At 39.1% G+C, this 14,559-nt stretch overlaps 1 protein-coding gene across 2 annotated transcripts in view; it reads right to left on the bottom strand.

Moving 5' to 3' along the window:
* The window catches only part of CAMK2D (calcium/calmodulin dependent protein kinase II delta), a gene marked incomplete at its 3' end in the record, with an annotated part of 156,374 nt that overhangs the window by 51,867 nt on the left and 89,948 nt on the right, over nucleotides 1–14,559 (bottom strand). Inside the window, exons 5-6 of one of the 2 annotated variants that reach the window (XM_080615159.1) lie at nucleotides 6,915–6,980; nucleotides 4,233–4,305 (exon numbers count right to left, since the gene is read on the bottom strand). In XM_080615159.1, the coding sequence (XP_080471285.1) occupies nucleotides 4,233–4,305; nucleotides 6,915–6,980 (139 nt within the window). Of the gene's footprint in view, nucleotides 1–3,204; nucleotides 3,278–4,232; nucleotides 4,306–6,914; nucleotides 6,981–14,559 lie in introns of both variants that reach the window. The other variant, XM_080615161.1, reaches the window with a different exon arrangement.

The raw sequence follows: 14,559 nt of genomic DNA, 5'->3' as shown, positions 1-14,559 counted from the left end.
GCAGCTATCATTCCAGGATGACAGGAGACATATTAGATATTTACCATGCATTAACTTAGAATGAATGCAATTACTTGGAAAACATTAACAGCCCAGCTTGAACCACTCTGGACTCATACTTTGGAGTCAATAGTGTCACCTTGTGCCACCAGCACAGGACTGGCTGCAGTCAAGCGTGTAGAATGGCAGTGTTAACTACTACTATTACTTACAAGTAAATGAACATGATTTATGCCTTACTTTTCCAAAAGTCTTGAAATCTTGGAGACCAAGTACTTATGCCTCTGTGTATTTTTGCTTGAATACAACCAGGGCATCTGCTTTTTGGGGTGAATGCAAGACGGTCATAATCATAGAACTTCACAAAAGCAGCAATGCTGCTAACTGCCAAGAGCTGAATTTCTACCCCGAAGTGCACTTCCACCATCTGTTAAAGAAAGGCTGCCACTAACAGGTTAATTTTTTCTGGTTCTAGTTCCACAACCATTTTGACTTACACCACAGATTACAAACAGAGCAGCAACAAGCACTTCTGCAGGTTGTAAAAACCTGCAGAAGCTCCTCTCTCCTACTGAATTATGCTAAGAGAAAGGTGAGAAAAATGAGATTGTTCAAAATCTCTCCCTCAAATTGCCCTGCCCAGCCCCAAACATGCTATCAAATTGTGGCCTGAGTTATTGACAGAAATCCATCAAGATTTGCAGAGTAAGGATTCATGCCAGGCCATAACCATCTTCAGCATATCTTGCCATTCTGGTCTTAGGCCTTGGCACCTTCTGCTAGGACTTCACCAGAATCTTCTGTATCACTCTGGCTTTTTCTTTTGCCACAAAGTAGTAACTGAAGAATGGTTTTCTGCTTCCTAAAGTTTTCACTGTCAGAAACGAAACTGGGTACACTACAGCTTGGCAAAAGCATTTTTTCTCACAGTTTTTCTAGTTCATCCTTGATTTGCCAAAGTAAGAATTCCACATTTTGGTTTGGAGCAGGGAACACCTGGATTTAATGCATTTTCAAAGAAAAAGTTATTTTGCCTGCATGTGTGAAAAGTTCTAGCAAGCATTCCTCATTTTGCCAGCTTGCACGGCTACAATCTTTTATTTCAATTCCTTCTTGTGCCTGTACATTGAGGACAGGAATGGCTGGCGCAGCTACAGAAATGTGACATCCCTGAAATGAATTTAAATGTACTCCACATGAGCAGGCTGACATGCAAGATTCATGGATTTGATAGAGACTTGTCAGCCTCCTGTTATACAACCATGACACAGGAAAATCCAGAAGCGCAAAATGGGTAGAGAATTTAGTGTATGTGTCCTTGAGTGCCATCATGCTCTCTGAACTTTCAGAATGTAACCCCTTCTGTTCCTAGAGGAAAAGAACTGGGACTTTATAAATCAGACAGGAACACTTGTTTACTTGGAAGTGAAGGCAAAAGGAAAAAAAAAAGATGATGGCATCCTGATTCCAGCGTTATTACTAATGACAACCACTGGAAAATTCTTATCCTGGAAGGAAATTCCTGCTCTTCATAACTCATTCAGAAAGGAAACTCTGAGGCAAAGAAGCTGTGCTAGAAGAAACTGGCATGTCTCACTGCCTTGGCCCACAGGCCATTTCTTGCTGCCTTTGTAAAGAATCTGATATTTCAGACAGTGCCCCTCCACTTCATTTCAAAATAAACAAGCTTCTTTTACTTGAGGATCTTGAAGCCTAAGAGTCCAAATAAAGTCCTCTCCTTATCCACACTACTAGCTAGTTTACTACCAGCTTTGAGGCAGACTTGCCTCTCTAAGCTTCCCAGTAGAAGAAAATGATCTTTATTCTGTGCCAACATGCTTGAAACGCAGACAGCATTTTTGCAGTAGATGTCTCCAGCTATTTGGATGGGTAAGGGAGAGGTAATGACCTTCTCAACACTAGAGTTTTCTTTCTGAGGCTTCTATCCCAACAGTACTGTTCATCCAGAAGGAACTTGATTCCTTAGGTGATCATGGAGAGAACACTGTAGAAATTCACACTTTTTAAAGGTGTTCTGAAGCCCAGCCATCATCTGGAGGAGAGAGAGGTCTTTGTTCCAGGAGCCTCAGAGCAGCTGGCCCTTCATCACTCAAATGCGCGACATGAGAGCGCAAGTGTGCTTCCCAGAAGAACTCCAAGTTATACTGATGAGAGACAGAAAGTTCCCCACACACCCTGCCCCAAAAGCTCTGCATGACAGAGAGGAAGATCATGGATTTGATGAATATACCAAATGCTTGAAAAGCAACTCCTGTTCTCCCTGGTACTGACACTGGGTGCCAGTGGACTGTGGATCTGGATTGTGAGGTATTGGGAAGTCTTGAGATTTTCTCCAGCGGTTTGGCTAAGAAGTTATCCAGAGCAGGAGAAGTACTTTGGGGCATCGGTCAATGAGAAACTGAACATGAGCTGGCTTCAGTGTGAGCTCACAACCCAGAAACCACCTGTGCCCTGGGCTGCATCAAAAGGAGTGTGATCAGCAGGTCGAAGGAGGTGATCCTGCCCCTCTGCTCTCATGAGACCTCACTTGGAGTATTGTGTGCAGTTCTGGTGTCCTCAACATAAAAAGGGCATGGAACTGTTGGAAAAAATCCAGAGGAGGGCCACAAGGATGATCAGGGGCTGGAGCACCTCCCGTATGAAGACAAGCTAAGAAAATATGGGCAGTTCAGCCTGGAGAAGATGTGTGGAGACCTCATAGCAGTCTTCCAGTATCTGAAGGGGGCCTACAAGGATGCCGGAGAGGGATTCTTCATCAGAGACTTTAGCAATAGCACAAGGGTAATGGGTTCAAACTTAACCATGGGAAGTTCAAGTTAGATCTAAGGAAGAAGGCCTTTACCGTGACGGTGGTGAGGCACTGGCACAGGCTGCCCAAGGAAGTGGTGAATGCTCCAGCCCTGGCAGTGTTCAAGGCCAGGCTGGATAGAGCCTTGGGTGACATGGTCTAGTGTGAGGTGTCCCTGTCCTTGGCAGGGAGGTTGGAACTGGATGATCTTAAGGTCCTTTCTTAATCCAAACCATTCTATGGTTCGTTCTTGTGCATAGGTGAAGAGAAGGGGAAAACAAAAAGGAAAATGCTAAAACCAAACACAAAACTGCTCAAGGTCGTGTTTTTGGTAGGGTTTTCTGCTCCCCGCTGTCGCACGGCGTGGGGAGGGCTCGTAGGGCAGCAGCACTCACCTTGAGGTCGCGATGGACTACGCCCATCTGATGGCAGTGTAGCACGGCCTCCAGGATCTGCTGAATGCAATGACTGCATGCAAACACCAGGGGCGCGTGTTAGTCCCAAGCGTGAACTCGCCGCCCGCACGTTCGCAGCCAGGCGGAGCCGGGGCAGCGGCGGGAGCGGGAAAAGGGCCGTGCGGGGTCCGTGCTCCCCGTTCCGCCCCGCTCTGCTCCGCGCCGCTCAGAGCACGACGGCCTCAGGCACCGCCGCTGTGGAATCCATAAGGGACAGCCTCGGAGACGTGCTGCGGGTCGGCTGCTTTGCTTTGGTCTTAGTTTAATTTATTATTATTTTTTAATGGCAATTTGTAAAAGGCAAATTGTCGGGAACGCGCACCAATTTTGCCAATAATTCATTGGCGAGATCGTATTAAACATTTAGCATCCTCTGCACTTTTTCAGCCTTTCCTTACACATTCGCTCACAAATTGTAGCGGCCATTGAGGTAATAACCCCCCCCACTCCAACCGAGGCAGGTGAGGTCAGTGATTAACTTCTCGAGGTCCCATTTTGCCGGCAATTAACATCACTTGCCTGAGGGTTCGTCATACTCTAACGCAGCCATGTGCGACCGGCGGTTCTGCAACTGCAACCCCGGGCCTCGGAACACAAGTGGTGCTTAAATCTGCAAGCCGACATACATCACTGCCAAAGTTCACCTCCGTGTGTGGACACAGCGATACATGGACAGCCTCAACAGATAGATAGATAGATACCAGAACACGTTCGACAGCACAGGGTAACTCCAGCACCTTGGAAGGAGACAGGTTTTTGGCAACCATTCCCCCTTTTGCCATGATGTATATTAGGCCTGTAGACTTGCAAACTGGAAAGAGGTATCATGCATTATTTGTTTGACTAGTTGTTTTGAGGGTGAGTAGGATAGGCAAGGAAACATCGCAGACAACCCACCCTCTGCCCCTACCCAGCAGAAAATAAATCCCCAAACTCTTATAGCCAATTGATGGGCACCAGATACTGACCTTCAGGTCTCTGTGAACTATGCCATTTAGATGACAATGATTAACACTTTCTAGAATCTGCTGTATACAATGACTGCAAAGATACAAGGGCAGAATGGGAGGGAGAACATTTTAAAGGCACATAATCACATCAAGTACAAAATAAAATAAAACTTAAAGAAAAAAAGATAAAGAAAAAAACAATTTTACACCTCCTGACACGTCTTGATTGCACACTGACCAAAGCAATGTTGGATATAGAGATATCTCCAGCTGTAATGCACCAAAAAAAAAATAAAAATCAAAGCCTAACAAAAACCCCACAAAACCAAAAACAAACCAAAAAAAGACATTGAACATGGAACAGATGACACCTATGAGACAGAATCATTATTTTGTTTTTTCATTCAGCAGTATGGAAGCTTTGTCCAGTTTCCAAAAAACTGCTATAGGAAAAATAATGTGCAGGCAATAAAACAATCACTGGTATGTTTTGGGTTTTTAGAATTTTTAGGGTGAAATTAAATTTACAACAGGTGCTGACACAAGGAAATGCTCAGAAATGCAATGATACACAGAAAACAAATGAAACAAACAAACAAAAAAGGTAAAAAACTTAGGAAAACCGAAACATTTCTCATTTTGAATCTAAAGGTTTCTTAAAATCTATTAGTAGAATAAAGCCAATTCATTCAAAAAGGTGGCATGCACTTTCATTTAAAATATCATCAAGCACTAGTCACTCATGAAATGGAAACCCACGTTAAAAATGTGGAAAACTGTTTTATTTTGGTGCTTTAAATCATTTAATTAGCACCTAATTTTTCCATGCCCAAGTTTGCAAGTTTTGGCCAGCCTATGACGCCAAAAAGCACAACTGAAGTGTTCATCCTCTAGATCACTGGAACTTTTCAGATGTTTTTGGTACCACAAAAGCTTACTTTTTTGGTTTTAAATATCATCTTGTGGCAGAAGTAAGTGATGGTAAGTAGTAGTCAAGGGCCACGGATTTGATACTGATCTAAATTTTTAACCATTTACATTTTTAAACATTTTGACCATGGAATTCAGAAGGAATGGTCATAAATCAGTAACTGGAGCCCAAGCCTGAAAACCCTTTCCTCTGCAAGTAGTTCACAACTCACTGAACTGGACTGCTTGTATGAGTAAAGACTACTTGCATGAGTAAGGACTTGCAGGAGCAGACCAGTATCACAGTCCTAGGATATGTAGCTATATATTTCATTAACTATTTCTATAGGAATATATATACACACACACACACTATATAGATATATATACAAACACACACATACATATGTATATATATAAAAACACAGAGATGCATTATAACTAGATATTTCACTTATTTGGTCAAGTTTTACTGGATATATAAAATGCACATATATATCATATATATATATAGCATATAGCATGTATATATATATGCACAGCTCCTTCCAATATGTCACAATTCTAAACTAGAAAAAAAATCATTGCAATTTTTCCTTTTAAATCACGGGTATCTTAAAAACACACAATGACACCATATGCTGGCCTTTGGCATCAATATTTAAAATTTTGCTTGAATCACAGCAGGCAGAAATAATTCAAAATTTTTTAAACATAACTCCTCTTCTTCCATCTCACCTAAATTAACAATTTTGTCTTCTCTTCTACAGTGTGTTTTGCTATGTACTGTTCTGCATTTAAATGCTTCAAGGAATGATGTTTCTAGTACTCCTACAAAAAATAGTGGGAGCAATAAACAGTAGAAGCTTCCTAATATTCAAGAGAAACTTCTTGTTTGTTCGTTATCATCCTACCACTCTTGTTAATGACACTTAATGCTTCCCAGTAATCTGCCAATTAATTCCAAGGAATAACTAAAATTTAAATATGTATCAATGGTGGTGTGTGACTATGAACACACAAAACCATGAGGATTCTTTGAGAGAATTTTTCTGTGAAGAGTTTAATGGTAGAGCATATTTTCTTTACAGTAATTGACCACAAAGTTTAAGATTTGTAATTACATAAGAGTATTCAAGATTTATTATTATATGAGGGCAAACAGATTCTGAGATGAAAAAATGGTCCTGATGCTTTATGTCAGCATGCAAATTATGATAATTGTCAACTTACTCTTCAAGTTTTTCAACAAGCACTTGCAGAGAATTGCTAGAGATTTCATATTTGAGCTCAGACTATGAGATGCACAGTGTAATTGCTTATTGATGACACACAACAAAAGTGTTTAAATATGAAAACGAAATTAGTACTTGTGCTCTGAGAACAAGAACGGTATTTAATGTAAATTTTTTTCAAGACCAGCATATATTTCAAACTTTGATCAGCACATTTAAGAATCCCTAGATGAGACAGCTGAAATGTTATGTCCAGTTTGCAGAGGAGAAAACTGGGTAGGATTTTAACTATTTCACAAATTCACAAAGATTTTAACAAAGTGAGAAGTGATTTAATCGTTTTCAGATCAGCAGATGTCAAGACTTCACAGAAGTTCTCCACCACACAGTCATAAGCTCAAAACACCAAACTGTGCCGTTCCAAGTCTAAGAGACTCTAGGACAAATCCTAGATTTTCACAGGCTGTGCTAGTGAAACTGATGCCAAACGCCATGAGAGATGTAAGTAACTATCCTATAGTTATTAAACGCAATGTTAGAAAAACAAATTACTTACCTGGCATCTGCTTCACTATAATATTCTCTTGCAACTATATCTTCAAATAATTCACCTCCAGTGACTCTGTTAGATAAAACAAGGTGGGAACAGAGATTTCAGAAGTGAAAACATGCATCATAAATTAACTTGACAGGGAGAAGTCTGAGAGGAGTAACTGAAACATTTGTACAGAAATGCAAGAGGTCTTGACCAGCAAGGTGAAGGGACTCAAGTGGAAAGTTTGTCCATGCAAATTATTACATGAATAAGAAGAATGTGGTGGGAGAGCAATCACTGATAGAAAATAAAAGCAAAGAGCAGCAGTTTATTGGGCAAGATATCATACACCAGTTAAGGATGTCAAGAATAAGCAGTAAAACTACAGAGTAAAGGGAGCAGACCAGCATGGAAAATTGTGAATGAAGTTCAGAACACTTAAGGATAGAAAACTGCAATGTAAAGACAGATGTAAGGAAGGAGAATAAGATAATCCTAGAAAGGCTAAAAAGGGAAAAGGGCCTTTAAGCATAGGCCAAAACACAACAGAGGGATATCCATGTGCCTTAGGGTACTTCTTGTGCTTTTGATAGAAAGAGGATTACTGAGTTGGAAGGAGAGTATCATTAGAAACAGAGTACCTTCATCAGTTAAATAGTAAGATTTTTTTTCTACAAAATTTTCAGTTGTCTTTGTCAAGAAAGTAGAAATAGTTTAGAAAAAGTGTCACTTCAAATAATTTAAGAGGCATTAATGGTATGAAGGAAGAACTGCATGATCCAGAGAACCAGTAACAGAAGCAGCCTTGCACGGCTGCATGCTCAGAGTTTCATTGTACAGCCAATGGTTTAATAGTACGAAGCAGTTAAAAAGAAATAGAACTGTGTTGTTATAACCCAAAGATGACAGTCCAGAATGAGTCACCAGCAGGATGCTTGGAATGCATGTGAAAAATGGTGACAGCAATGTTTTGACACATCTCAGTAAAATCCTTCCTCATATGATACACAGTTCTAGTCATTCAGAAAAGGGAACTGAATCAACAGTATGACCAGAAAATTACTACTAGGCTGTCCATTCACTTACTCGTGTCTTCCCATAGAAGCCAAGACAGTTTAGCTTGGCAAAACAAAGTTTAGGAGAGATGAAAATAACTACTGAAGATAAAGAACAGGAACCATGCTCTTCATAGAGAGCTGTAATGGACGATATTGGTAGACTAATGAATAAGCATACAATACCTGTGAATAAATGTAAGGTTAAAATCAGGAGCACAAGCTAACCAGAGCACCTTAACACAGCCTCAGCAGACAGGATGCATGAGTATCTGATTCCTGCTTTCAAAAACCTATGTGCCAACATAAATAATTCCTAGATGGGAGATCAGTGCTCGTATTTCTTTGCTATTTATGAATAGAGTGATTTTTCATACAGCACATTATAATCTCAATGAATTCCCTAACATAAAAACTAGAGTGGGTTACAAGATGCTTAAAGATTAAGATGCTTGAAAATCTATATTACAATGAATACAGTTAAGTTTAAAAGGATAAAAAAATTAAAAGTGGGGATACCTGTAACCTCCAGAGCCGTAACACTCATTTGCAAATTGCTGTACTAACTGTTCATTGTGGATCTCAGTTTATTTAGTCACATTAGATGACAGAAATGACCTGTTCAATCAGCAGCACACTTCCGTTTCCTCAAGAAGGCCAGTTAAAGAACTTTATTTTCATGTTTCTTTACATTTGGGATATATCACCCTTTTTCTGAGTTTACACCTTGCTGACTTGGAAAGTAATCACTTTCAGATAACAACGCTATTCTCTACAGAAGTCTGCAATAAAAGCAGGAGGAGGTTAAATAGCTGGTTGCCTTATTAGTATTCTCTTTGTCTTTTACCTTCCAGAAACTGGTTTTGGCTCCCGTAACACAAAAAGTTTGATTGATGCATATTTTGACAGTCTTTGATACCTTCATTTTGCATGTACATTTGTCTACCACAGTTCTGGTAAAGAGGAATAATTCTCACTTTGTGATGAATGAAAAAAACAAAGCATCATTTGATCTTACTCTTCCCTAAAACATTTATTCTGATCCAAGCCAAGAAAGAAAAAGTTTTTGGTATCAAAGTGCGTTTCAGTGGGAGAGAACACCAAGCTGATGCTTGTTCTTCTTGAGCATGGAGAAAAGAGAGGGATATGCATTCTTATTTGCTGACACTAAACATTTGCTTGGCATTCATACCCATTGTTACATGATGAAAAAAAATGAAAGCAGGAACAGAGAAGGTGAATTTCACTGACAAACAATAAGTCAGCAATTCCCACGCCCTGTCAATCTGAAGGATACATCAGGAATCATTCTTGGAAGGTAGCTACATGGCCATAATGAAGGAAGGTAGCACAGGGGACTAAGAGAGGCCAGAACTCTCCTGCATCATCTGAGCCTCTGACTCAGAAAATCATTATAGCCATGTTAGTGGCTTTTGCATGCTAAGAGTGCATGAGCAATGAGGCCTCGCAGCAGCAAAGGTCTGCTGCATCATGATATATATAGGAGAGCCAGGAGGCTGAAGGAAGCAATTCTTCCCTGGTATTTGGCACAGGTGAGAACACACCTGGATCATGTCCCCTTTTGGGCTCCCCAGAACATGAACAACACTGACACAATGGTGTTTAATGAAGGGCAACCAAAGTCATCAGAGTTGGATGACCATGGAGAGGCTGAGATAGTTAGGTCTTTTCACCATTAAGACGGAAAGGCTCAGGGGAGATCTCATTGCTGTTTACAACCCTCTAATGGGTAGATACGCAGAGACAGCATAAAAGGCAACAGGCAAGCTGAAACACTGGAAATATCAAATAGATACAAGGATTTTTCCTCCTTTATTGTTATTATAATTATTTACTATGCACTTGTTGCTCAAAGAAGTTGTGGAATTTCCATCCTTGAAAACGTTCCAACCTTGAAAACCCCCTGAGCAAACTGATTCAACTGGATCATGTTGTAGAAGTGGGTTGACCAGAAAACTTCTAGGGGTCTTTACCAACCTATGCTACTCATTGATTTTATAAATACAGAACACAGCAGTTACAATAAGCTGCTATAAAACTGTAGTCCATACAGTTTAATGCCAAAGTTGTGGTAAAGCATACTACTCCTTATTAGATGTCATTTTGTTAGGATTTTTTTCCCTTGTATCTCATACAAAATATAAGTGAAGAATGTAAAGCAGAGGGCAAAAAGTGAAAAGGGGAAAAAAAAAAAAGGCAAACCAACTTTGGTCCTTCAGTATAAAGCTACATGAACAGCTGCTGAGCTGTTCTGTTCTCAAGATTAGAATGGGAAGTAAATCTATCTCAGTGCCTTTCTGATACAGATAAATTGTCAACTTCAGTGAGATCCTGTTTCACAACAGGACATTCATGATATGAGCTCTGGTAACTCTCAGGATACAAATTAAAAGCCACTGTCTCTCACAAGTTATTACTCTTCTTCCATAATTTTCTGAAGAGTACACTAAAATGGCAACAAATAAAGCAAGTGGGTTTGTTCAAACAGAAGTACAAGCAGCATGTAGAAACACCAAGACCCTCTGCACCAGGTATGTCTTCCAGGAAACCTGCAAAGAGGGAGGCAGAAGGATTCCATGTCCAAAGGATGCTATTTCTGTTCACCTCACAGAAGAGGTACATCACAATGCAATTTTTAACTACTTCATTCAAATGACTCAGTAAAACAAATTACTGCATTTACAGCGTTAAATGCCACTTTCTTTTGTTGGAAACATTTGTAACAACACATACAAAAATACTCAACTTCATATACCGCCTGATTGATTAGGAAAATTTATATTTTTAAGAAAACATTTAAAAGGAACTGCCAAATTAGCAAAGCTAGCTAGAAAAGCCTCTGCTGCTGCTGATCACACTGGCATCGTTTCCTCCTAGACTTAATTTCTTGTTTCTTAAATTGTTTTCATAATGAAGGTGCAAGGAAGCAGTCTTACAAAATTACAATGGCCATATACTTGGTACATTTATCTGTGACCTTTCTACTTCCCAAAAAGAGTGCTTCAGGCATGTACCCTGTGCAAACACCAGTCCAGCACATGTAAACTAAAGCAAAAATTGTTTTGCAATTAGGATTTTTTTTTTTGGTATTTTGGTTTCTTCTACACATACAATCCCTCCACTTGGATTCAACAGCAACACCAGGAGTCTTAATGTACCAACTGTTGCATCTCAAGTGCATTAACATGGGCAACACTGAATCTTATTGACTTGCACAAGAGAGTCTTCAAGTGCTACAGCTGTTTCTATTCAGACACAGCAATTAATAATGACAGAATTGATTGGATTTGAACTCATTTAACATCATTAATGCTGAAGACAATCTCATTTGCTCAGCAACTGAAATGGGCTAAGAGATGCAAATCCTAATCACACTTGCCTCAAGCAGTAAGGGAGGAGGAGTAACAAACTTCATGAAGTCCATTACTAGTCTTACTTTGCATGTTTTACTATTCTGTTAATTACTTCACTATATCTAGTGAGAGAAATGTAACAGGAGGAAGTTCTTTGCTTGGGAGAAGGATCACAGAAGGCTATCTCAGATAATCTTATAAAACATGTAGGGGCCATGTTGGTAGACCAGTAAGACGCCTCCACTCCTTGAAAGTGATGTCAACAGGACCTTGAAAAAAATTTTGCCTACTCAAGTGCAAAACTACCATACTCCAGAATGGCACCATCATGTATGAATTTCAGAGATGGGGAGTTACCAACAAATATATATATATATATATGTGTGTGTGTGTGTGTGTATGTGTGAATACTTCAGTGCATCTATTTCTTTCCTATGCAGGGCTTCTTACATGAATACCCCAACACCACATTTTATCAGGAAGCACATCTTTCATTGTTCAATGTCCAGTTTCCACATGAATTTTAGAAGACTTCCACCTTCACATTTTAGCACAAGAACTCTTCACTCAAATGCACGCCTGCAACAGAGTACATTAATCTCTTTTTTTCCCTCCAGGTAAAAGCACAGCTATACAAGTGAAGCAACAGGCTTCTCCTTCAGATTGCAGCATCCCCATGACACTAATTCAACACAGATTATTAGAAATTCAAAGTAGAAAGTGGCAATGATTAGGCTTTTTTTTTTTTCTATTAACAAAAAAAAACAGCCTTCCTGTTCACTTTCTTATGTGGGATGCAGTCTGAAAGAAATTTGTAAAGAAACAGTTGCACTGAATCCCACACAGTCTGAAAGAATTCATTAAGAAAATGACATGATGGTATGTGTGGGTGGAGTGACAGTGTTACACCACAGTCAGGCTCCTGTTGAACAGAAATTAAATAAATAAATAAATGAAAGTATGTACTTGGCCTTCAAATTAAAGAAGTACATATGGTACCTTTTTATGTGGCAGCTCATTTATGTACATTTAAACAAACCACTAACCCACATATTTGTAACTGCAGTGAAGATGAAGTTTCACTAAAAAAAAATGGAATTAGTAAGCATTAAAGCTGTAATTTCTTAGTCTGAATGAAAAAAATAACTGAGCAACCATTCTTGCCAATGAGGCAAATGTTCTTTAAGAATGTAAGATGTGCTTTTCCAAAGACAATGATCAGTAGGTACAGTCATTGCCTCTGCTATTTAGATGGTTTCTTTTTTTGCAAAGTAATTCATTTTGACAAAAAAAAAAAACCCACACCAAATGATCTAAACATACTAAGCTGCATATATGTGTGTGTGTGTGTTGAAGCCCTCTTTCTTTGAAGAGGATGAAACACAAACTCATGCTGTTCTAGATCAACAGCACATGTTTAAGTCTGTTCCTATGTTTGTCCTGAACAGGACTGAGAGGGAAAGTTCCAGCCAGTGCAGAATGCTTCTTGCAGAATCTAGTTTTCTGCCAAGGCTGTATCTTCTGGTTAGGTGTTGATTTTTATTGCAAAATACAGGCTTGTATTTGTTCTGTTACTACTGAGATACAGATACTGGTAACTACAACTCTGTAGCTGTTCAAATGCCTTCTACTTCACATTGCAGTCATAATCTCCTGAGATATGTCTGGCATGATATATGAAATTTAATGCAGAAGTGGACTCACTGCAATTACAGTAGGCTATAGTTTCCGAAAGTACAATAGCACAACAAAAAAATAAAAATGCCACACTAGTGATATTGTCCTTAGAACCAAGAATTCTGCATGCACTTCTCGGAAAGGTTCAGGATTAAGAAGATTTTTCCAATTCCACATAGAAAGATTTCCTCTTAACAAAAAAAAAAAAAAAAAAAAAAAAAAAAAAAAAAAAAAAACCAAAAAATCAAACCCCAAAAACCCCCCAAAACCAGAAGAAAACCCCAGTTCATGTCAGAGAACAGGTATGCATGTTGTCCCCTACAGCCATTTCTAAACCAATAGTCAAAGCACTTACTTGGGATATATACAAGTCAGATGTAAGTTCCTGCTGAGCCCAGTTAGGATTTGAGCACTGAATCCTGAACACCTTCACTGCAGACAGACTATTTAATATTTTTGTACTACTAGTCTGAAATCTAGCCTGGAAGAATTCTTCACAAATTTCTTTAAAGAAACTAAGTGAGAAGATAAACCAGAACATAACCTGAACATGAGAGCACAAAATTCATAGTGGAAGTCCCAGGTTCTAAACTACCTACACTGAATAAAAGTATTCCAGTTTGTATGCTTAGAAATTAGCTGTTCCACATATCTAAGGGAAATAACATATTTTCATTTTAACCAGCATGTTCGATCTAACAAAGCTCTCGGGGGGAGTGGTGGTCATGTTTGTCAAAATCATAAACTGCCTGGAAAAATTTGCAACTGAAATAGGTAATTCTGCTCAAATAACTAAAGTTTTGTAAGATAATCCCTAATCATTTATGTTTGCCCATACCGAGAACTAAAAGCTGTAACTTTTCTGGTGACTAGAAAAGTCTACTTGTCCCAGGCAGAATGAAGAATGTCAGTGTCTTTTTTTAAGTTGAGAGTATGAGACACACAGTTCATGTTGTCATCATTCCTTCTTCCACTGAACAGCCTGATCTGGGAGAAGTAAGCTCCACATATGCACAGTCACTATGTGAACAACTCACAGCACTCAAAGTCCTGAAGCAAAATGGAAAGTAAATAGGAAACTTCCTTTCTATATGCTGGACATTTTATATTCTGAATGATGTCAAAATGAAACATTCTATTGGTAAGACATGAATTGGGAATAATATACTGAAAGAATCTTTCCCTCTAGGAAACTCAGGCTTACCTTTCAATCACACAGTGGAGATTTTCTGCAGAGAAACTGTTGTTCCACATGTTGGTTTGTTTGGGTTTTTTTGTTCCTTTACAGATAACTGGCTTGCAGCAAATTATTTTTTCTGAGTCCTGTGTTTGCTTAGCTTTGGCAGACATCATGCAAATGTACTTACATACCTGTATTTGATACTAAAATCCACTTCAACAGTGGCCCTGCTTATTCAAAGTTTTTAATACGGAATTAATATTCATTTAATATGGAATGTAATGTGTGACGCAAATCAGTTCTTGCACGTACAAATGGCCAAATGTTACTGTCCTTCCAGCTCTGTTTACATCTGTTTGTCCAACTCAGTGCACCAGAAC

Source organism: Psittacula echo (genome assembly GCF_963264785.1).
Source record: "Psittacula echo genome assembly, chromosome: 1".
Taxonomy (NCBI): domain Eukaryota; kingdom Metazoa; phylum Chordata; class Aves; order Psittaciformes; family Psittacidae; genus Psittacula; species Psittacula echo.
Note: the sequence above shows the minus strand (reverse complement) of the source record. Positions and strands in the feature narration are given on the sequence as shown.